The 25,596-nt window shown below is 47.5% G+C and overlaps 1 protein-coding gene across 1 annotated transcript in view; it reads left to right on the top strand.

Annotated features, from left to right (window-relative positions):
- Positions 1–301: 301 nt before the first annotated feature.
- The window catches only part of LOC146024182 (von Willebrand factor A domain-containing protein 5A-like), a 64,394-nt gene continuing 39,099 nt past the window's right edge, over positions 302–25,596 (top strand). The window contains exons 1-7 of the mRNA XM_083155426.1: positions 302–418; positions 909–1,053; positions 5,492–5,571; positions 13,557–13,671; positions 15,035–15,193; positions 17,500–17,603; positions 20,397–20,605. Of these exons, the coding sequence (XP_083011552.1) occupies positions 306–418; positions 909–1,053; positions 5,492–5,571; positions 13,557–13,671; positions 15,035–15,193; positions 17,500–17,603; positions 20,397–20,605 (925 nt within the window). The 5' untranslated portion in view covers positions 302–305. The remainder of the gene's footprint in view (positions 419–908; positions 1,054–5,491; positions 5,572–13,556; positions 13,672–15,034; positions 15,194–17,499; positions 17,604–20,396; positions 20,606–25,596) is intronic.

The raw sequence follows: 25,596 nt of genomic DNA, 5'->3' as shown, positions 1-25,596 counted from the left end.
GGTGTATGAGAGAGACATGGTTGGAGGGAGGGAGAGAGAACGGTCAGGTAGGATGAGGTTGCAGTAGTCCAGGTGGGAAGTGACCGGTGTATGAGAGAGACTTGGCTGTAGGGAGGGAGAGAGAACGGTCAGGTAGGATGAGGTTGCAGTAGACCAGGTGGGAAGTGACCGGTGTATGAGAGAGACATGGTTGGAGGGAGAGAGAACGGTCAGGTAGGATGAGGTTGCAGTAGACCAGGTGGGAAGTGACAGGTGTATGGTGAGAGTTTGGAGCCAGAGGTCGTTGTAGGCTTTATGTGCATCTGATGGTTCTCGTATCTTCTCTCCAGGAGACCCTGGTTCTTCTACTGAAGAGTTTGCCCCTCGGGTGCTACTTCAATATCTTTGGCTTTGGGTCCCACTATGAGCCCTTCTTCCTGTGAGTATAACCAGCTGTGAGTGGATCCATCCACACTGCGTGAGGCTGTGCCCTGGGTGAGGGGTTCTGCTATGTCTGGCTGGAAGTTGTCAACCCCTAGTGTAGGAATCACAGCTCATGGGGCAGAATCACACTTTCCTTCCACTGTCCTTCTTGTCCTCATCATCATCCTCCCGGCTAATGTGTTATATTACCATCCCTGACTGATGTAATACCCCAGACATGCTCATCTACTAATGTAATACAGTAACTTATGTCTTACACCCAGGGCCCCTGCCATACTGCGGCTCCGTGGGGGCAGACCCCTGATGTATTGTGCAGGGGCGGGCCCCTGCCATACTGCGGCTCCGTGGGTCAGACCCCAGATGTACTGCGGCTCCGTGGTGGCGTACCCCTGATGTACTGTAGCTGTAGGCCTCTGCTGTACTGTGTCTGGTCATGGGAGGGGCCCCCCTGCACTGCGACTGTACTAATTGTCAGTATCCCCCAGGGAGAGTATGCAGTACACACAGACATCCATGGAGGAGGCTGTGAAGAAGGTTAATGAGATGGAAGCCAACTTTGGAGGGACAGAAATCCTGCAGCCTCTACAGAAAATCTACAAAACAGCCGGGAGACTGGAGCACCCCAGACAGGTAGGTGACCCCCAGGGTGTGTGGGGGGACCGGTATCACTCATTCTTGCATAGATACCGCCAGTCCCCTATTATATATTACTGCATAGATACCGCCAGTCACCTATTATATATTACTGCATAGATACCGCTGGTCCACTATTATATATTACTGCATAGATACCTCCGGTCCCCTATTATATATTACTGCATAGATACCGCCGGTCCACTATTATATATTACTGCATAGATACCACCGGTCCCCTATTCTATATTACTGCATAGATGCCGCCAGTCCACTATTATATATTACTGCATAGATACTGCCAGTCCACTATTATATATCACTGCATAGATACATCCGGTCCCCTATTATATATTACTGCATAGATACCTCCGGTCCACTATTATATATTACTGCATAGATACCACCGGTCCCCTATTATATATTACTGCATAGATACCGCCAGTCCACTATTATATATTACTGCATAGATACCACCGGTCCCCTATTATATATATTACTGCATAGATACTGCCAGTCCACTATTATATATTACTGCATAGACACCGCCAGTCCACTATTATATATTACTGCATAGATACTGCCCGTCCCCTATTATATATTACTGCATAGATACTGCCAGTCCCCTATTATATATTACTGCATAGATACCGCCAGTCCCCTATTATATATTACTGCATAGATACTGCCAGTCCACTATTATATATTACTGCATAGACACTGCCAGTCCACTATTATATATTACTGCATAGATACTGCCAGTCCCCTATTATATATTACTGCATAGATACCGCCAGTCCCCTATTATATATTACTGCATAGATACCGCCAGTCCCCTATTATATATTACTGCATAGATACCACCGGTCCCCTATTATATATTACTGCATAGATACTGCCAGTCCACTATTATATATTACTGCATAGACACTGCCAGTCCACTATTATATATTACTGCATAGATACCACCGGTCCACTATTATATATTACTGCATAGATACCGCCTGTCCACTATTATATATTACTGCATAGATACCACCGGTCCACTATTATATATTACTGCATAGACACTGCCAGTCCACTATTATATATTACTGCATAGACACTGCCAGTCCCCTATTATATATTACTGCATAGACACTGCCAGTCCACTATTATATATTACTGCATAGACACTGCCAGTCCCCTATTATATATTACTGCATAGACACTGCCAGTCCACTATTATATATTACTGCATAGACACTGCCAGTCCCCTATTATATATTACTGCATAGATACCGCCAGTCCACTATTATATATTACTGCATAGACACTGCCAGTCCCCTATTATATATTACTGCATAGATACCTCCGGTCCCCTATTATATATTACTGAATAGACACTGCCAGTCCACTATTATATATTACTGCATAGATACCGCCAGTCCCCTATTATATATTACTGCATAGACACTGCCAGTCCCCTATTATATATTACTGCATAGACACTGCCAGTCCCCTATTATATATTACTGCATAGATACCACCGGTCCACTATTATATATTACTGCATAGATACTGCCAGTCCACTATTATATATTACTGCATAGATACCACCGGTCCCCTATTATATATTACTGCATAGATACTGCCAGTCCACTATTATATATTACTGCATAGACACTGCCAGTCCCCTATTATATATTACTGCATAGATACCTCCGGTCCCCTATTATATATTACTGCATAGATACCTCCGGTCCCCTATTATATATTACTGCATAGATACCGGCAGTCCCCTATTATATATTACTGCATAGATACTGCCGGTCCCCTATTATATATTACTGCATAGATACCGCCGGTCCCCTATTATATATTACTGCACAGATACCGCTGGTCCCGTTATATATTACTGCATAGATACCGGCAGTCCCCTATTCTATATTACTACATAGATACATCCGGTCCCCTGTTATATATTACTGCATAGATACCACCGGTCCCCTATTCTATATTACTACATAGATACCACCGGTCCCCTATTATATATTACTGCATAGATACCACCGGTCCCCTATTATATATTACTGCATAGATACCGCCGGTCCCCTATTCTATATTACTACATAGATACTGCCGGTCCCCAATTATATATTACTGCATAGATGCCGCCGATCCCCTATTATATTACTGCATAGGTACCACCGGTTTCCTATTATATATTACTGCATAGATGCCGCCGATCCCCTATTATATTACTGCATAGGTACCACCGGTTTCCTATTATATATTACTGCATAGATACCACCGGTTTCCTATTATATATTACTGCATAGATACCACCGATCCCGTCATATATTACTGCACAGATACCTCCGGTCCCCTGTTATATATTACTGCACAGATACCGCTGGTACCGTTATATATATTACTGCATAGATTCCGCCGGTCCCCTATTATATATTACTGCATAGATACTGCCGGTCCCCTATTATATATTACTGCACAGATACCGCTGGTCCCGTGATATATTACTGCATAGATTCTGCTGGTCCCCTGTTATATATTACTGCATAGATACCACCGGTCCGTATTATATATTACTGCATAGATTCCGCCGGTCCCCTGTTATATATTACTGCATAGATACCACCGGTCCCCTATTCTATATTACTGCATAGATACCACCGGTCCCCTATTCTATATTACTGCATAGATACCGCTGGTCCCGTGATATATTACTGCATAGATACCACCGTTCCCCTATTATATATTACTGCATAGATACCACCGGTCCCCTATTATATATTACTGCACAGATACCGCTGGTCCCGTGATATATTGCTGCATAGATTCTGCTGGTCCCGTTATATATTACTGCATAGATACCACCAGTCCCGTATTATATATTACTGCATAGATACCGCCAGTCACCTATTATATATTACTGCATAGATACCACCGGTTTCCTATTATATATTACTGCATAGATACCACCGGTCCCGTTATATATTACTACAGATACCTCCGGTCCCCTGTTATATATTACTGCACAGATACCGCTGGTCCCGTTATATATTACTGCATAGATTCCGCTGGTCCCCTATTATATATTACTGCATAGATACCGCCAGTCCACTATTATATATTACTGCATAGATACCACCGGTCCCCTATTATATATATTACTGCATAGATACCGCCGGTTTCCTATTATATATTACTGCATAGATACCACCGTCCACTATTATATATTACTGCATAGATACTGCCGGTCCGCTATTATATATATTACTGCATAGATACTGCTAGTCCACTATTATATATATTACTGCATAGATACTGCCAGTCCACTATTATATATATTACTGCATAGATACCACCGGTCCCGTATTATATATTACTGCGTAGATACCACCGGTCCCGTATTATATATTACTGCATAGATACCGCCAGTCCACTATTATATATTACTGCATAGATACCGCCGGTCCCCTATTATATATTACTGCACAGATACCTCCGGTCCCCTGTTATATATTACTGCACAGATACCGCTGGTCCCGTTATATATATTACTGCATAGATACCACCGGTCCCCTATTATATATATTACTGCACAGATACCGCTGGTCCCGTTATATATATTACTGCGTAGATACCACCAGTCCCGTATTATATATTACTGCATAGATACCTCCGGTCCCCTGTTATATATTACTGCATAGATACCTCCGGTCCCCTGTTATATATTACTGCACAGATACCGCTGGTCCCGTTATATATATTACTGCGTAGATACCACCAGTCCCGTATTATATATTACTGCATAGATACCGCCAGTCCACTATTATATATTACTGCATAGATACCGCCGGTCCCCTATTATATATTGCTGCACAGATACCTCCGGTCCCCTGTTATATATTACTGCACAGATACCGCTGGTCCCGTTATATATATTACTGCATAGATACCACCGGTCCCCTATTATATATATTACTGCACAGATACCGCTGGTCCCATTATATATATTACTGCGTAGATACCACCGGTCCCGTTATATATATTACTGCGTAGATACCACCAGTCCCCCCCTATTATATATATTACTGCACAGATACCGCTGGTCCCATTATATATATTACTGCGTAGATACCACCGGTCCCGTTATATATATTACTGCGTAGATACCACCAGTCCCCTATTATATATTACTGCATAGATACCGCTGGTCCCGTTATATATATTACTGCGTAGATACCACCAGTCCCGTATTATATATTACTGCATAGATACCGCCAGTTTCCTATTATATTCATTGATATAGATCTAGATAGAGGGGGGTTCTGGTACAATGAAAGCAGATACTCCTATTAGAGCTGAACAATGAGGAATACATGTGATGACAGGCTGGGATACTGTTGTATGATCTCTGTCCTCTTCTCAGCTTTTTGTCTTTACGGATGGAGAAGTCGGGAACACAAAGCAAGTGATCGCGGAAGTCCAGAAAAATGCTCATAACCACCGGTAATTACAGTGATCCTCCATGTACTGTGTATAGATGTGTCATGTCTGTGTGCTAGTGATCGGGCCCTATGTGTCACTGTATTATCCCACAGTGCTAGTGATCGGGCCCCTCTCACCCTCTGTGTCACTGTATTATCCTGCAGTGCTAGTGATCGGGCCCATCTCACCCTCTGTGTCACTGTATTATCCCGCAGTGCTAGTGATCAGGCCCATCTCGCCCTCTGTGTCACTGTATTATCCCGCAGTGCTAGTGACTGTTCCCATCTCACCCTCTGTGTCACTGTATTATCCTGCAGTGCTAGTGACCGGGCCCATCTCACCCTCTGTGTCACTGTATTATCCCGCAGTGCTAGTGATCAGGCCCATCTCGCCCTCTGTGTCACTGTATTATCCCGCAGTGCTAGTGACTGTTCCCATCTCACCCTCTGTGTCACTGTATTATCCTGCAGTGCTAGTGACCGGGCCCATCTCACCCTCTGTGTCACTGTATTATCCCGCAGTGCTAGTGATCGGTCCCATCTCACCCTCTGTGTCACTGTATTATCCCGCAGTGCTGGTGACCGGGCCCATCTCACCCTCTGTGTCACTGTATTATCCCGCAGTGCTAGTGATCGGTCCCATCTCACCCTCTGTGTCACTGTATTATCCCGCAGTGCTAGTGATCGGGCCCCTCTCACCCTCTGTGTCGCTGTATTATCCTGCAGTGCTAGTGACCGGGCCCCTCTCACCCTCTGTGTCACTGTATTATCCCGCAGTGCTAGTGATCGGGCCCCTCTCACCCTCTGTGTCACTGTATTATCCCGCAGTGCTAGTGATCGGGCCCCTCTCACCCTCTGTGTCACTGTATTATCCTGCAGTGCTAGTGATCGGGCCCCTCTCACCCTCTGTGTCGCTGTATTATCCTGCAGTGCTAGTGACCGGGCCCCTCTCACCCTCTGTGTCACTGTATTATCCCGCAGTGCTAGTGATCGGGCCCCTCTCACCCTCTGTGTCACTGTATTATCCCGCAGTGCTAGTGATCGGGCCCATCTCACCCTCTGTGTCACTGTATTATCCCGCAGTGCTAGTGACCGGGCCCATCTCACCCTCTGTGCCACTGTATTATCCCGCAGTGCTGGTGACCGGGCCCATCTCACCCTCTGTGTCACTGTAATATCCTGCAGTGCTGGTGACCGGGCCCATCTCACCCTCTGTGTCACTGTATTATCCCGCAGTGCTGGTGATCGGGCCCATCTCACCCTCTGTGTCACTGTATTATCCCGCAGTGCTAGTGACCGGGCCCATCTCACCCTCTGTGTCACTGTATTATCCCGCAGTGCTAGTGATCGGGCCCATCTCACCCTCTGTGTCACTGTATTATCCCGCAGTGCTAGTGATCGGGCCCATCTCACCCTCTGTGTCACTGTATTATCCCGCAGTGCTCGTGATCGGGCCCATCTCACCCTCTGTGTCACTGTATTATCCCGCAGTGCTAGTGATCGGGCCCATCTCACCCTCTGTGTCACTGTATTATCCCGCAGTGCTAGTGACCGGGCCCATCTCACCCTCTGTGTCGCTGTATTATCCCGCAGTGCTAGTGACCGGGCCCATCTCACCCTCTGTGTCGCTGTATCATCCTGCAGTGCTAGTGACCGGGCCCATCTCACCCTCTGTGTCACTGTATTATCCCGCAGTGCTAGTGACCGGGCCCATCTCACCCTCTGTGTCACTGTATTATCCTGCAGTGCTAGTGATTGGGCCCATCTCACCCTTTTTGTCGCTGTATTATCCTGCAGTGCTAGTGATTGGGCCCATCTCACCCTCTGTGTCGCTGTATTATCCCGCAGTGCTAGTGATCGGGCCCATCTCACCCTCTGTGTCGCTGTATTATCCCGCAGTGCTAGTGATCGGTCCCATCTCACCCTCTTTGTCGCTGTATTATCCTGCAGTGCTAGTGATCGGGCCCATCTCACCCTCTGTGTCGCTGTATTATCCCGCAGTGCTAGTGATCGGGCCCATCTCACCCTCTGTGTCACTGTATTATCCCGCAGTGCTAGTGATCGGTCCCATCTCACCCTCTGTGTCACTGTATTATCCCGCAGTGCTAGTGATCGGTCCCATCTCACCCTCTTTGTCACTGTATTATCCCGCAGTGCTGGTGATCGGGCCCATCTCACCCTCTGTGTCGATGTATTACCCTGCAGTGCTAGTGACCGGGCCCATCTCACCCTCTGTGTCACTGTATTATCCCGCAGTGCTAGTGACCGGGCCCATCTCACCCTCTGTGTCACTGTATTATCCCGCAGTGCTAGTGACTGGGCCCATCTCACCCTCTGGGTCACTGTATTATCCCGCAGTGCTAGTGACCGGGCCCATCTCACCCTCTGTGTCGCTGTATTATCCCGCAGTGCTAGTGATCGGTCCCATCTCACCCTCTGTGTCACTGTATTATCCCGCAGTGCTAGTGATCGGTCCCATCTCACCCTCTTTGTCACTGTATTATCCCGCAGTGCTGGTGATCGGGCCCATCTCACCCTCTGTGTCGCTGTATTATCCTGCAGTGCTAGTGACCGGGCCCATCTCACCCTCTGTGTCACTGTATTATCCCGCAGTGCTAGTGATCGGGCCCATCTCACCCTCTGTCACTGTATTATCCCGCAGTGCTAGTGACCGGGCCCATCTCACCCTCTGGGTCACTGTATTATCCCGCAGTGCTAGTGACCGGGCCCATCTCACCCTCTGTGTCGCTGTATTATCCCGCAGTGCTAGTGATCAGGCCCATCTCACCCTCTGTGTCACTGTATTATCCCGCAGTGCTAGTGACCGTGCCCATCTCACCCTCTGTCACTGTATTATCCCGCAGTGCTAGTGACCGGGCCCATCTCACCCTCTGTGTCACTGTATTATCCAAGAACAAAGAAGAAAAAGGATGTCCTATATCGGTGCACCAATAAAGATTTTTAAAATTTAACTTTTATTGTGTTTATTTAAGAACTGCGAGATAAAAAATACATATAACAACAAAGAAAGGGAGTGGGATGACACTTTTATTTAAAACTAAGGTGGCGGGCAGATGTTTGTGATAGAACCTGTTAGGTTTGCTGAGTTCAACTTTTAGAACAGTGTATTTTATGATTAGGTGGATTACATTAGACCAAATAATCAGGTAAGTATAAATAAGAGCGGGTATAGCCTCTAGGGATTGTTGCTCTCTATTCCGCAATTTCACTTGTGCCAGTCAGAGCACACTGTGTATCACTATTTAGTGACAGACAGACAGTGGATTGGCATACACTCATATATTTCACAGCGTATAAGTGAGAATAATTTTTCTCTGTCTCCAACAGGAGAATTCCAGTCTGGTTCACTTAGAAAAAGATTATATATGTATGACTATACCAGTTACAGACAGTGGATTGGCATACACTTTATAGTATATCACAGTGTATGGGTGAAAATTCACTCTGTCTCCAACAGGAGAATCCTAGTCTGAATCACTTAGAAAAATTCTATATATATAAGTTTGTAATAGTGATAGACAGAAATAGGATTGGCATACACTTTCTAGTATTCACAGTGTATGGGTGAGAATTCACTCTATCTCCAACAGGAGAATCCCATTCTGAATCATTTTGAAACAATATATATAATATGATGGATCGGGGTATTGCACTTCTAGAAGGAGAGATGTCCCATAGGTTGTAATCTATGCCTGGTGTAGGAACCAGATAGAAAATGCGGTGCTACCCCTGATTCACTGTGCTGGTCCAAAGGAGTCGCCTCCAAATGGACCGTATCTGGCTGTAGTGAATGCCCTTAAAAGGGCTGTAGCGGCAAAACACTGTTCAACAATAATTATACATTAGTAAGAAAAATAACAAACAGGTGCAAACATCTGCCCGCACACCGCTAGCCGGCACGCGCTTCGCAGATTTTAGCTTCCTCAGGGCCAGCCTGTCTGAGCGCAAACAGGGTTTAAATACCCTTAGTGATGTATAATAGTCCAATAGCAGTGCATGTGGTCAGGCGTGCCCCCACAGACTTGGCGGGAAAAGTGGAGTCCAATCAGGAGCCTAGTACGTGACGGACCCCTATGCGGTGTCCTATGAGTGCGTTTGTTGTGCCTCGTTGCTATAGTAGCGCTGTATCGCAGCGTGTGGAAGCAGGCGCATTCGTGACATGTCTCTGCCCTGGTGCTGCGTCTAGCGTCGTTGCCATGGCAACCATGTTGGTTTACATAATGGCACCGGCGCACATGTGACGTAAGTGCGTTCTGGACCAATGGTGTGTGATCCGTTCAGCGTAACGTCGAGTATTCTATTGTTGACAAGGTAACCTAGTAGTGGCGTGTCACATGTCCATAATGGTCCTATCGCATTGCGTTCCTGAGCGTCAGGTTGCCATGGCGATCGTTATGCATCGTACATCCAGGGTTATACATATAGTTTGAGGTATTGGTTCACGTTTACTGATAACAGTGTATCTATTTGCATATTTCTGTTATCATACCTGGTGGGGATCAAAGGGTTAGGTGTCAAGTTGTTGGTGACTAGTGTCCAGAGATTACTGTATATATTTATACTTCTGGACATGGTTTTTCTCTAGTATATAAGGGTCAAAAATATTATATTAGTGACTTGGTGGAGATATATGTTATATATCTAGAAGTAGAAACAGATACAAGCTCCATAGGTGATCGGTTAAAGAATATATTAGTGTGGGTCAAGCAATTTGCTTGTGAAGTGAAAATATATAGATAATTTTAGTGAGTATTGATATTAATATAAAGGGTGACAACAAGAAAATATAATAATTGCTGGTAATAATATGAGCATTGTTGGATGAAAAAGTGAAGAAAATATAAGTGAAAATCTAAACGAATTCACACACTCGTGACAAAGAAGTATGGTGGCATGCAGAAAATGCTCAAAACAATTAGTTGAATAGTAGAAATAAAAATGTATCATTTAATAAGAAGGAATGTAGGGTGATTAAAAATTGAATAGAAGTCTTAATAAGGCCTCAATGAGGAAAACAGCTACTCTGCGTTTCTGTAGAACTCCTCTACCACGACCACCATTCTTTTTCTTATGTTATTTTACTCATTGTGTGTGGTTAACTTGAACCACAGGCTGATATTAGTACATTACTCATACCTGTGTCAATCTGGGTCATATCTTCTTCTTTTCAAACATGTGGTTAAAATATGAAACACATGAGGGTAATCAACATATTAGGAATACCCATGTCACTAAGTGACTGATTATCTTTTTCTAGTCCAATTTTTCTTCTTCTCTTTTCACATATGGACATCACCCTTTATAAACACTTCAATACCCGGGGGTACTAACGCTTATAATATTATATTTTCTTTTACTTCTTACATTTACCACTATTCTTATGGGTTCACCATTATTGATGACCTGACATATATGTCTCTTGCATCATGTCAATTTATTATTAGCCTTATTAAGACTTCTATTCAATTTTTAATCACCCTACATTCCTTCTTATTAAATGATACATTTTTATTTCTACTATTCAACTAATTGTTTTGAGCATTTTCTGCATGCCACCATACTTCTTTGTTACGAGTGTGTGAATTCGTTTAGATTTTCACTTATATTTTCTTCACTTTTTCATCCAACAATGCTCATATTATTACCAGCAATTATTATATTTTCTTGTTGTCACCCTTTATATTAATATCAATACTCACTAAAATTATCTATATATTTTCACTTCACAAGCAAATTGCTTGACCCACACTAATATATTCTTTAACCGATCACCTATGGAGCTTGTATCTGTTTCTACTTCTAGATATATAACATATATCTCCACCAAGTCACTAATATAATATTTTTGACCCTTATATACTAGAGAAAAACCATGTCCAGAAGTATAAATATATACAGTAATCTCTGGACACTAGTCACCAACAACTTGACACCTAACCCTTTGATCCCCACCAGGTATGATAACAGAAATATGCAAATAGATACACTGTTATCAGTAAACGTGAACCAATACCTCAAACTATATGTATAACCCTGGATGTACGATGCATAACGATCGCCATGGCAACCTGACGCTCAGGAACGCAATGCGATAGGACCATTATGGACATGTGACACGCCACTACTAGGTTACCTTGTCAACAATAGAATACTCGACGTTACGCTGAACGGATCACACACCATTGGTCCAGAACGCACTTACGTCACATGTGCGCCGGTGCCATTATGTAAACCAACATGGTTGCCATGGCAACGACGCTAGACGCAGCACCAGGGCAGAGACATGTCACGAATGCGCCTGCTTCCACACGCTGCGATACAGCACTACTATAGCAACGAGGCACAACAAACGCACTCATAGGACACCGCATAGGGGTCCGTCACGTACTAGGCTCCTGATTGGACTCCACTTTTCCCGCCAAGTCTGTGGGGGCACGCCTGACCACACACACTGCTATTGGACTATTATACATCACTAAGGGTATTTAAACCCTGTTTGCGCTCAGACAGGTTGGCCCTGAGGAAGCTAAAATCTGCGAAGCGCGTGCCGGCTAGCGGTGTGCGGGCAGATGTTTGCACCTGTTTGTTATTTTTCTTACTAATGTATAATTATTGTTGAACAGTGTTTTGCCGCTACAGCCCTTTTAAGGGCATTCACTACAGCCAGATACGGTCCATTTGGAGGCGACTCCTTTGGACCAGCACAGTGAATCAGGGGTAGCACCGCATTTTCTATCTGGTTCCTACACCAGGCATAGATTACAACCTATGGGACATCTCTCCTTCTAGAAGTGCAATACCCCGATCCATCATATTATATATATTGTTTCAAAATGATTCAGAATGGGATTCTCCTGTTGGAGATAGAGTGAATTCTCACCCATACACTGTGAATACTAGAAAGTGTATGCCAATCCTATTTCTGTCTATCACTATTACAAACTTATATATATAGAATTTTTCTAAGTGATTCAGACTAGGATTCTCCTGTTGGAGACAGAGTGAATTTTCACCCATACACTGTGATATACTATAAAGTGTATGCCAATCCACTGTCTGTAACTGGTATAGTCATACATATATAATCTTTTTCTAAGTGAACCAGACTGGAATTCTCCTGTTGGAGACAGAGAAAAATGATTCTCACTTATACGCTGTGAAATATATGAGTGTATGCCAATCCACTGTCTGTCTGTCACTAAATAGTGATACACAGTGTGCTCTGACTGGCACAAGTGAAATTGCGGAATAGAGAGCAACAATCCCTAGAGGCTATACCCGCTCTTATTTATACTTACCTGATTATTTGGTCTAATGTAATCCACCTAATCATAAAATACACTGTTCTAAAAGTTGAACTCAGCAAACCTAACAGGTTCTATCACAAACATCTGCCCGCCACCTTAGTTTTAAATAAAAGTGTCATCCCACTCCCTTTCTTTGTTGTTATATGTATTTTTTATCTCGCAGTTCTTAAATAAACACAATAAAAGTTAAATTTTAAAAATCTTTATTGGTGCACCGATATAGGACATCCTTTTTCTTCTTTGTTCTTGTCTAAATCCTTGTGTCCGAGGTTGCACACCCCCATTTGGATTACTAAATACTTTAGATTAATCTTAATATTGAGGGGGTCCTCTAAATGTTTACTGCTGTCTTGTGCGACCTACCCAAAACCGCCCTATCCTCACTGTATTATCCCGCAGTGCTAGTGACCGGGCCCATCTCCTTGGAGTTTTGCAGTGAGATTGCAGCCTGGACCCTGCACTGTGACACACGTTGTCCTAAGTCATGTGACTAATCAGTATTGATCTGTACCAGTAGCTCCTGATGTCACAGTTGGACATAGGATGAATCTGGAAGATAATGGGGCGACCATTCCAAATTGGGAAGTGATCATAAGGGGTTGGGTCACTCTGTTCCTTCCATACATGTCCGGCTCCTGTCTGTCCCTGTCTTATCCCCATGTCCATGGTAATCTTACAGGTGTTTCACATTCGGGATCGGGGAAGGAGCCTCTACGTCCCTCATTAAAGGCATGGCCCGAGCTGGGAGTGGAACGAGCGAGTTTATCACCGGCAAGGACCGAATGCAGCCCAAGGTGAGACGGGTATTGTTATAGGTTGTAGCACAGGGGGAACACAATACACTGGAGAATGGAAATCGTACGTACGCGTACATACTACACAACTGGGGTCAGATCCCCTACATTATTCACATGCGTGGTGGGGATTTACTGGAAGGTGCATAGACAGAATGACCTCAGCCTAAACCTTGTGTGACAGAGGGAGGACTGAGGGTGCAGGACGGTGTTGTGGAACAAGGATGGGGGTGAGGACATGACCATGCCTCATCCCCCGGTCCCCTGGCTTTGATGTGCAGGCTGGGGTGCCCTCCTAGTCTTCCTCAGGGATGGCCGTGGTAGAATAGTCCCTCAGTAAATCCTGGATCAGCCTGTGACCGTTCTCATCTTCCTTTCCTGGAATTAGTCACATCCATGAAGCCACAAAGCATCATTAGCGCCTCTCATAAGGCTCCAGACCTCCTGTAGTGCCCCATGGGTGTGGTGCCAGGAAATGGTCCTTACGGTGTAGTGTTGCTTAAGGCTGTTCCTGATCTTATGTTCCAGGGCATCTAGCGGTGTCTGTGCATAGATGCACCAGGGACAATGTCAGTCTGCCAGCTTATAGATGTCCTGAGGGGCAGATCGCACCTTGTCTTTCTGTCTGGTCATTGTGCCGATTTGGGAGCCTCTTGTAGGCCACATTTGCCCAAACCTGTTGCATCTGGAAGACCAGGACTAGACTCCACATGGCTTTATTTCTGGTCAGCTTGCGGTTGATTTTTGGTATAGCTCCCTTACAGAATTGCCCAAAGCCATCTAGAACCAAGAAGTGTCCCAGTTGTATGCGATGGAGCAGTACTAACAGGGCTCCCTCCATAGGGGCAGGTGGAGGAAGAGACAGGTGCAAAACAGGAAGACTCACAATAGGTGGGGACCTCAGGAATTCATTTGTAACATTTGGGGGCTTCTTGTACACAAATCACAGCTTCACTCTGTCCCTCTTGTAGCCTTAGATCATGGTGAACACCGGGTAATGGGTCATGGAGACCGCATCTGTCCAGGCTGTGGGTTCCTTCTACTGACTGCCCCTGAAATATCTGTTACACCTTACAGTGTTCGGGCAGCGGGACTAATTCGATCCGTGGCAATGTACATATAACGTAACTCCCTGGAGCCATGAAATCGATACGTGGCCACTTACAGGCTGTAAACTGTGAGCGGGGACACTGGTGACAACTGAGAAACCTCAGAAATGCGCCGATGTACTAACCTAGGTGCACATGTTCCCAGTTAAACAGTCCGTCCGTCCTTCTGGTTGAAGTAGATATATACTGATACAGATCAATAGAATCTAGAACCATGTGGCTTAATCCTGACTGTTCTTTCCCAACCCCATCAGGTTCTTCGCGCCCTAAAGTGCTCCTTACAGCCCACCGTGAAGGACGTCTCTCTGACATGGACCCTTCCTCCCGGAGTGGAAGCCGATCTCCTGTCCCTAATCCCCACCGCCATCTTTCAGGGCCAGAGGTCTATAGTGTACGGCCAGCTGAAGGGAAAGGTGCGTTACTCTGTGACCTGTGTCTGTGCTCCTCGTGGCTCTGTGACCTGTGTCTGTGCTCCTCGTGGCTCTGTGACCTGTGTCTGTGCTCCTCGTGGCTCTGTGATCTGTGTTTGTTCTCCTCGGGGCTCTGCGACCTGTGTCTGTTCTCCTCGGGGCTCTGCGACCTGTGTCTGTTCTCCTCGGGGCTCTGCGACCTGTGTCTGTGCTCCTCGTGGCTCTGTGTCTGTGCTCCTCGGGGCTCTGTGACCTGTGTCTGTGCTCCTCGGGGCTCTGTGACCTGTGTCTGTGCTCCTCAGGGCTCTGTGACCTGTGTCTGTGGCTCTGTGACCTGTGTCTGTGCTCCTCGTGGCTCTGCGTCCTGTGTCTGTTCTCCTCGGTGCTCTGCGACCTGTGTCTGTTCTCCTCGGGGCTCTGCGACCTGTGTCTGTTCTTCTCGGGGCTCTGCGACCTGTGTCTGTTCTTCTCGGGGCTCTGCGACCTGTGTCTGTTCTTCTCGGGGCTCTGCGACCTGTGTCTGTTCTTCTCGGGGCTCTGCGACCTGTGTCTGTGCTCCTCGTGGCTCTGTGACCTGTGTCTGTGGCTCTGTGACCTGTGTCTGTGCTCCTCGGGGCTCTGTGACCTGTGTCTGTTCTCCTCGGGGCTCTGTGACCTGTGTCTGTGCTCCTCGGGGCTCTGTGACCTGTGTCTGTGCTCCTCGGGGCTCTGCGACCTGTGTCTGTGCTCCTTGTGGCTCTGTGACCTGTGTCTGTGGCTCTGTGACCTGTGTCTGTGCTCCTCGGGGCTCTGTGACCTGTGTCTGTTCTCGGGGCTCTGCGACCTGTGTCTGTGCTCCTCGTGGCTCTGTGACCTGTGTCTGTGGCTCTGTGACCTGTGTCTGTGCTCCTCGGGGCTCTGTGACCTGTGTCTGTGCTCCTCGGGGCTCTGTGACCTGTGTCTGTGCTCCTCGGGGCTCTGTGACCTGTGTCTGTGCTCCTCGGGGCTCTGTGACCTGTGTCTGTGCTCCTCGTGGCTCTGCGACCTGTGTCTGTTCTCCTCGGGGCTCTTTGACCTGTGTCTGTGCTCCTTGTGGCTCTTTGACCTGTGTCTGTGCTCCTTGTGGCTCTGTGACCTGTGTCTGTGCTCCTCGTGGCTCTGCGACCTTTGTCTGTGCTCCTCGTGGCTCTGTGACCTGTGTCTGTTCTCCTCGTGGCTCTGTGACCTGTGTCTGCACTCCTCGGGGCTCTGTGACCTGTGTCTGCGCTCCTCGGGGCTCTGTGACCTGTGTCTGCGCTCCCCGGTGCTCTGTGACCTGTGTCTGCGCTCCTCGGGGCTCTGTGACCTGTGTCTGCGCTCCTCGGGGCTCTGTGACCTGTGTCTGTGCTCCTCGTGGCTCTGTGACCTGTGTCTGCGCTCCTCGTGGCTCTGTGACCTGTGTGTGCTCCTCGTGGCTCTGCGACCTGTGTCTGTGCTCCTCGTGGCTCTGCGACCTTTGTCTGTGCTCCTCGTGGCTCTGTGACCTGTGTCTGCGCTCCTAGTGGCTCTGTGACCTGTGTCTGCGCTCCCCGGTGCTCTGTGACCTGTGTCTGCGCTCCTCGGGGCTCTGTGACCTGTGTCTGGGCTCCTCGGGGCTCTGTGACCTGTGTCTGTTCTCCTCGTGGCTCTGTGACCTGTGTCTGCGCTCCTCGTGGCTCTGTGACCTGTGTCTGCGCTCCTCGGGGCTCTGTGACCTGTGTCTGCGCTCCTCGGGGCTCTGTGACCTGTGTCTGCGCTCCCCGGTGCTCTGTGACCTGTGTCTGCGCTCCTCGGGGCTCTGTGACCTGTGTCTGCGCTCCTCGGGGCTCTGTGACCTGTGTCTGCGCTCCTCGGGGCTCTGTGACCTGTGTCTGCGCTCCCCGGTGCTCTGTGACCTGTGTCTGCGCTCCCCGGTGCTCTGTGACCTGTGTCTGCGCTCCTCGGGGCTCTGTGACCTGTGTCTGCGCTCCCCGGGGCTCTGTGACCTGTGTCTGCGCTCCCCGGGGCTCTGTGACCTGTGTCTGCGCTCCCCGGGGCTCTGTGACCTGTGTCTGCGCTCCTCGGGGCTCTGTGACCTGTGTGTGCTCCTCGTGGCTCTGTGACCTGTGTCTGTGCTCCTCGTGGCTCTGTGACCTGTGTCTGCGCTCCCCGGGGCCCTGTGACCTGTGTCTGCGCTCCTCGTGGCTCTGTGACCTGTGTACAGAGTGTCGGAGGAATGGCGCCAGCAGTGGGCACGCAGACCGTGGGTACTACAGCACCTCTGGTATAAGCAGCGGAACGTGGTGCTGATGTGTTGTGTTCTCATTCCATAGGTGGAGAATGAAGCGGAGGGTGAGGTTTGCCTGCAGTACAGCTATAAAGACAACATTATAAAGAACAATCTCAGTTTCCCGCTTAAAAACGAGAATGCCGACAGGTAAAATATATATATATATTTTTTTTATTATTATAATTTTTTTCTGCTACCCTGGATAAGGTAACTTTTGTTGCCAGTGTCCCCAATGTAATACACAGAATAAGTTGCGTATTTTTTACTTTGTTCGTTTTTTTGCTAGATTTTTATTACACATTCCTGTATGGAACTGGCTGGCGTGCACCGTCCTGCAGCTTTTACTAGTGACGTCACTTGGTTGTGGGCTGTCTGCTATTTCTGGCATTGACTCTTTGATAGGAGATGCCTGTGTTGCATACACACAACCTGTCTAGCAGATTTGGGAAAAGAACACCCCTGTATAAGTCCAGTTCAATCATTGCAGTGGCCATTCTTTCTCCCTGCAGTGGTGTCTAACAGTGCTGACTAGTGTTGCCTATTCCCAATATGGATGACCACCTCCACACGTGGTGCTGTGAAGTCCAACTTTGCCCTTATTTCAATGCCCCCCCCCCCCACCATCCAGACTGGCAGCTAACGCTCTGCTCCCCCCATGTACTAACTGGTGTTATCCCCTCAGACCCACCATCTAGACTGGCAGCTAACGCTCTGCTCCCCCCATGTACTAACTGGTGTTATCCCCTCAGACCCACCATCCACAGACTGGCAGCTAACACTCTGCTCCCCCCATGTACTAACTAGTGATATCCCCTCAGACCCACCATCCACAGACTGGCAGCTAACGCTCTGCTCCCCCCATGTACTAACTGGTGTTATCCCCTCAGACCCACCATCCAGACTAGCAGCTAATGCTCTGCTCCCCCCATGTACTAACTGGTGTTATCCCCTCAGACCCACCATCCAGACTGGCAGCTAACGCTCTGCTCCCCCCATGTACTAACTGGTGTTATCCCCTCAGACCCACCATCCACAGACTGGCAGCTAACACTCTGCTCCCCCCATGTACTAACTGGTGATATCCCCTCAGACCCACCATCCACAGACTGGCAGCTAACGCTTTGCTCCCCCCATGTACTAGCTGGTGTAATCCCCTCAGACCCACCATCCACAGACTGGCAGCTAACGCTCTGCTCCCCCCTTGTACTAACTGGTGTTATCCCCTCAGACCCACCATCCAATGACTGGCAGCTAACACTCTGCTCCCCCCATGTACTAACTGGTGTTATCCCATCAGACCCACCATCCAGACTGGCAGCTAACGCTCTGCTCCCCCCATGTACTAGCTGGTGTAATCCCCTCAGACCAACCATCCACAGACTGGCAGCTAACGCTCTGCTCGCCCCTTGTACTAACTGGTGTTATCCCCTCAGACCCACCATCCACAGACTGGCAGCTAACGCTCTGCTCCCCCCATGTACTAGCTGGTGTTATCCCCTCAGACCCACCATCTATACTGGCAGCTAACGCTCTGCTCCCCCCATGTACTAACTGGTGTTATCCCCTCAGACCCACCATCCACAGACTGGCAGCTAACGCTCTGCTCCCCCCGTGTACTAACTGGTGTTATCCCCTCAGACCCACCATCCTCAGACTGGCAGCTAACGCTCTGCTCCCCCCATGTACTAACTGGTGTTATCCCCTCAGACCCAGCATCCACAGACTGGCAGATAACGCTCTGCTCCCCCCATGTAATAACTGGTGTTATCCCCTCAGACCCACCATCCAGACTGGCAGCTAACGCTCTGCTCCCCCCATGTACTAACTGGTGTTATCCCCTCAGACCCACCATCCACAGACTGGCAGCTAACGCTCTGCTCCCCCCATGTACTAGCTGGTGTTATCCCCTCAGACCCATCATCCAGACTGGCAGCTAACGCTCTGCTCCCCCCATGTACTAACTGGTGTTATCCCCTCAGACCCACCATCCACAGACTGGCAGATAACACTCTGCTCCCCCCATGTACTAACTGGTGATATCCCCTCAGACCCACCATCCACAGACTGGCAGCTAACACTCTGCTCCCCCCATGTACTAACTGGTGTTATCCCCTCAAAACCACCATCCAGACTGGCAGCTAACGCTCTGCTCCCCCGATGTACTAGCTGGTGTTATCCCCTCAAAACCACCATCCAGACTGGCAGCTAACGCTCTGCTCCCCCCATGTACTAACTGGTGTTATCCCCTCAGACCCACCATCCACAGACTGGCAGCTAACACTCTGCTCCCCCCATGTACTAACTGGTGTTATCCCCTCAGACCCACCATCCACAGACTGGCAGCTAACGCTCTGCTCTCCCCCCCCCCCATGTACTAGCTGGTGTTATCCCCTCAGACCCACCATCCACAGACTGGCAGCTAACGCTCTGCTCCCCCCATGTACTAACTGGTGTTATCCCCTCAGACCCACCATCCACAGACTGGCAGCTAACGCTCTGCTCCCCCCATGTACTAACTGGTGTTATCCCCTCAGACCCACCATCCATACTGGCAGCTAACGCTCTGCTCCCCCCATGTACTAGCTGGTGTTATCCCCTCAGACCCACCATCCAGACTGGCAGCTAACGCTCTGCTCCCCCCATGTACTAACTGGTGTTATCCCCTCAGACCCACCATCCACAGACTGGCAGCTAACGCTCTGCTCCCCCCATGTACTAACTGGTGTTATCCCCTCAGACCCACCATCCACAGACTGGCAGATAACACTCTGCTCCCCCCATGTACTAACTGGTGATATCCCCTCAGACCCACCATCCAGACTGGCAGCTAACGCTCTGCTCCCCCCATGTACTAACTGGTGTTATCCCCTCAGACCCACCATCCAGACTGGCAGCTAACGCTCTGCTCCCCCCATGTACTAACTGGTGTTATCCCCTCAGACTCACCATCCACAGACTGGCAGCCAAAGCTGTGATTACTCAGCTGGAGCACGGGACTGATTCAGACTCGGAGGAGGTAAAGAAGAGAATCTTGGAGACCAGTCTGCAGTCCGGAGTCATCTCCTATCTTACAGCCTTTGTAGCGGTCAATAAGGACTCTAAGACGGTGGTGGAGGGTACGGCCGTGCGCAGAGACATCCCGGCTCCAGGTACGGAACGCCCTCCTGGCTGCACAATGTTCACTATAGTACAATAATGCCCCACACTCCGCTACACCCATCACTCCTAATACAACTGTATACACCAATATCTGCCACTGTGTATAGTGATATTAGTGAGCTGGTATATATCACACATCCCTCTCTGTGGCACTGTGTATAGTGATATTGGTGAGCTGGTATACGTCACACATCCCTCTCTGTGGCACTGTGTATAGTGATATTAGTGAGCTGGTATACGTCACACATCCCTCTCTCTGGCACTGTGTATAGTGATATTAGTGAGCTGGTATACCTCACACATCCCTCTCTCTGGCACTGTGTATAGTGATATTAGTGAGCTGGTATACGTCACACATCCCTCTCTCTGGCACTGTGTATAGTGATATTAGTGAGCTGGTATGTCACACATCCCTCTCTCTGGCACTGTGTATAGTGATATTAGTGAGCTGGTATACATCACACATCCCTCTCTCTGGCACTGTGTATAGTGATATTAGTGACATATCATGTCCCCAGTAGTGCCAGTTACATGTCATTTTGTGTATAGTGATATTAGTGAGCTGGTATACGTCACACATCCCTCTCTCTGGCACTGTGTATAGTGATATTAGTGAGCTGGTATATGTCACACATCCCTCTCTCTGGCACTGTGTATAGTGATATTAGTGAGCTGGTATACCTCACACATCCCTCTCTCTGGCACTGTGTATAGTGATATTAGTGAGCTGGTATATGTCACACATCCCTCTCTCTGGCACTGTGTATAGTGATATTAGTGAGCTGGTATACATCACACATCCCTCTCTCTGGCACTGTGTATAGTGATATTAGTGAGCTGGTATACGTCACACATCCCTCTCTCTGGCACTGTGTATAGTGATATTAGTGAGCTGGTATACGTCACACATCCCCCTCTCTGGCACTGTGTATAGTGATATTAGTGAGCTGGTATACGTCACACATCCCTCTCTCTGGCACTGTGTATAGTGATATTAATGAGCTGGTATACGTCACACATCCCTCTCTCTGGCACTGTGTATAGTGATATTAGTGAGCTGGTATACGTCACACATCCCTCTCTGGCACTGTGTATAGTGATATTAGTGAGCTGGTATACGTCACACATCCCCCTCTCTGGCACTGTGTATAGTGATATTAGTGAGCTGTTATACATCACACATCCCTCTCTCTGGCACTGTGTATAGTGATATTAGTGAGCTGGTATACGTCACACATCCCTCTCTCTGGCACTGTGTTTAGTGATATTAGTGAGCTGGTATACGTCACACATCCCTCTCTCTGGCACTGTGTTTAGTGATATTAGTGAGCTGGTATACGTCACACATCCCTCTCTCTGGCACTGTGTATAGTGATATTAGTGAGCTGGTATACGTCACACATCCCTCTCTGGCACTGTGTATAGTGATATTAGTGAGCTGTTATACGTCACACATCCCTCTCTCTGGCACTGTGTATAGTGATATTAGTGAGCTGGTATACGTCACACATCCCTCTCTGGCACTGTGTATAGTGATATTAGTGAGCTGGTATATGTCACACACTCCTCTCTGGCACTGTGTATAGTGATATTAGTGAGCTGTTATGTCACGCATCCCTCTCTCTGGCACTGTGTACAGTGATATTAGTGAGCTGGTATACATCACACATCCCTCTCTCTGACACTGTGTATAGTTATATTAGTGAGCTGGTATACGTCACACATCCCTCTCTGGCACTGTGTATAGTGATATTAGTGAGCTGGTGTACGTCACACATCCCTCTCTGGCACTGTATATAGTGATATTAGTGAGCTGGTATATGTCACACATCCCTCTCTCTGGTACTGTGTATAGTGATATTAGTGAGCTGGTATATGTCACACATCCCTCTCTCTGGCACCGTGTACAGTGATACTAGTGAGCTGGTATATGTCACACATCCCTCTCTCTGGCAACGTGTATAGTGATATTAGTGAGCTGGTATACGTCACACATCCCTCTCTCTGGCACTGTGTATAGTGATATTACTGAGCTGGTATACATCACACATCCCTCTCTCTGGCACTGTGTATAGTGATATTAGTGAGCTGGTATATGTCACACATCCCTCTCTCTGGCACTGTGTATAGTGATATTAGTGAGCTGGTATATGTCACACATCCCTCTCTCTGGCACTGTGCATAGTGATATTAGTGAGCTGTATACTTCACACATCCCTCTCTGGCACTGTGTATAGTGATATTAGTGAGCTGGTATACGTCACAGATCCCCCTCTCTGGCACTGTGTATAGTGATATTAGTGAGCTGTATACTTCACACATCCCTCTCTGGCACTGTGTATAGTGATATTAGTGAGCTGGTATACCTCACACATCCCTCTCTCTGGCACTGTGTACAGTGATATTAGTGAGCTGGTATACGTCACACTTCCCTCTCTGGCACTGTGTATAGTGATATTAGTGAGCTGGTATACGTCACACATCCCTCTCTCTGGCACTGTGTATAGTGATATTAGTGAGCTGGTATATGTCACACATCCCTCTCTGGCACTTTGTATAGTGATATTAGTGAGCTGGTATACGTCACACATCCCGCTCTCTGGCACTGTGTATAGTGATATTAGTGAGCTGGTATATATCACACATCCCTCTCTCTGGCACTGTGTATAGTGATATTAGTGAGCTGGTATACGTCACACATCCCTCTCTCTGGCACGGTGTATAGTGATATTAGTGAGCTGGTATGTCACACATCCCTCTCTCTGGCACTGTGTTAGTGATATTATTGAGCTGGTATACATCACACATCCCTCTCTCTGGCACTGTGTATAGTGATATTAGTAGGCTGGTATACGTCACACATCCCTCTCTCTGGCATTGTGTATAGTGATATTAGTGAGCTGTATGTCACACATCCCTCTCTCTGGCACTGTGTATAGTGATATTAGTGAGCTGGTATATGTCACACATCCCTCTCTCTGGCACTGTGTATAGTGATATTAGTGAGCTGGTATGTCACACATCCCTCTCTCTGGCACTGTGTTAGTGATATTATTGAGCTGGTATACATCACACATCCCTCTCTCTGGCACTGTGTATAGTGATATTAGTGAGCTGGTATACGTCACACATCCCTCTCTCTGGCACGGTGTATAGTGATATTAGTGAGCTGGTATGTCACACATCCCTCTCTCTGGCACTGTGTTAGTGATATTATTGAGCTGGTATACATCACACATCCCTCTCTCTGGCACTGTGTATAGTGATATTAGTGAGCTGGTATACGTCACACATCCCTCTCTCTGGCACTGTGTATAGTGATATTAGTGAGCTGGTATACGTCACACATCCCTCTCTCTGGCACTGTGTATAGTGATATTAGTGAGCTGGTATATATCACACATCTCTCTCTGTGGCACTGTGTATAGTGATATTAGTGAGCTGGTATACGTCACACATCCCTCTCTCTGGCACTGTGTATAGTGATATTGGTGAGCTGGTATATGTCACACATCCCTCTCTCTCGCACTGTGTATAGTGATATTAGTGAGCTGGTATACCTCACACATCCCCCTCTCTGGCACTGTGTATAGTGATATTAGTGAGCTGGTATACGTCACACATCCCTCTTTGTGGCACTGTGTATAGTGATATTGGTGAGCTGGTAAATATCACACATCCCTCTCTCTTGCACTGTGTATAGTGATATTAGTGAGCTGGTATACCTCACACATCCCTCTCTGTGGCACTGTGTATAGTGATATTAGTGAGCTGGTATACGTCACACATCCCTCTCTCTGGCACTGTGTATAGTGATATTAGTGAGCTGGTATACGTCACACATCCCTCTCTCTGGCACTGTGTATAGTGATATTAGTGAGCTGGTATATGTCACACATCCCTCTCTGGCACTGTGTGTATAGTGATATTAGTGAGCTGGTATACATCACACATCCCACTCTCTGGCACTGTGTATAGTGATATTAGTGAGCTGGTATACATCAAACATCCCCCTCTCTGGCACTGTGTATAGTGATATTAGTGAGCTGGTATATATCACACATCCCTCTCTCTGGCACCGTGTATAGTGATATTAGTGAGCTGGTATATGTCACACATCCCTCTCTCTGGCACTGTGTGTATAGTGATATTAGTGAGCTGGTGTGCGTCACACATCCCTCTCTCTGGCACGGTGTATAGTGATATTAGTGAGCTGGTATACATCACACATCCCTCTCTCTGGCACTGTGTATAGTGATATTAGTGAGCTGTAGTAGTAGTACGTTTATTTATAAGGCGCCGCAAAGTGTCCGCAGCGCCGTACATAGCAAACAAACAAAAAACAAATTACAAGGTAACGTACAGGGTGTGTTGAAAGATACAGTATAAATAGGGGTATAGCTGGTAGAACTAAAATCAGCATCAGTTCAGAAGTAGGTGTCAAAATTGTCAAGGAGACTGAAGATGAAGTAGAGGAAGGGAAGAACAGGACAGGAGCACAGGTGAGGTGATGAGGTAGGGTGAGTACGTGAGGAAGGAGGGCCCTGCTCATAAGAGTTAACATACTAAAAATAGGTGGGTGGACGAACGAAATACAATAGGATAAGTAGGAATGGAGGGGAACGGAGGCAGGATAGGAGGATCAAAAGAGGTTAGGAGGAGGGATAGGCTAGTCGAAAAAAGTGGGTTTTGAGGGAGCGCTTGAAGGAGGTAAGGGAATCAGATAGCCTGATGGGTGGCGGGAGGTTGTTCCAGTGCAGGGGGGCAGCGCGAGAGAAATCTTGGACACGGGAGTGGGAGTGGGATGTGTATGTCACACATTCCTCTCTCTGGCACTGTGTATAGTGATATTAGTGAGCTGGTATATATCACACATCCCTCTCTCTGGCACTGTGTTAGTGATATTATTGAGCTGGTATACATCACACATCCCTCTCTCTGGCACTGTGTATAGTGATATTAGTGAGCTGGTATACGTCAC

This window comes from Crinia signifera, chromosome 1 (assembly GCF_055691185.1).
Source record: "Crinia signifera chromosome 1, ASM5569118v1, whole genome shotgun sequence".
In the NCBI taxonomy this organism is placed as follows: domain Eukaryota; kingdom Metazoa; phylum Chordata; class Amphibia; order Anura; family Myobatrachidae; genus Crinia; species Crinia signifera.
The sequence above is the reverse complement of the archived record's forward strand: the minus strand, read 5'-3'. Positions and strand labels throughout refer to the sequence as shown.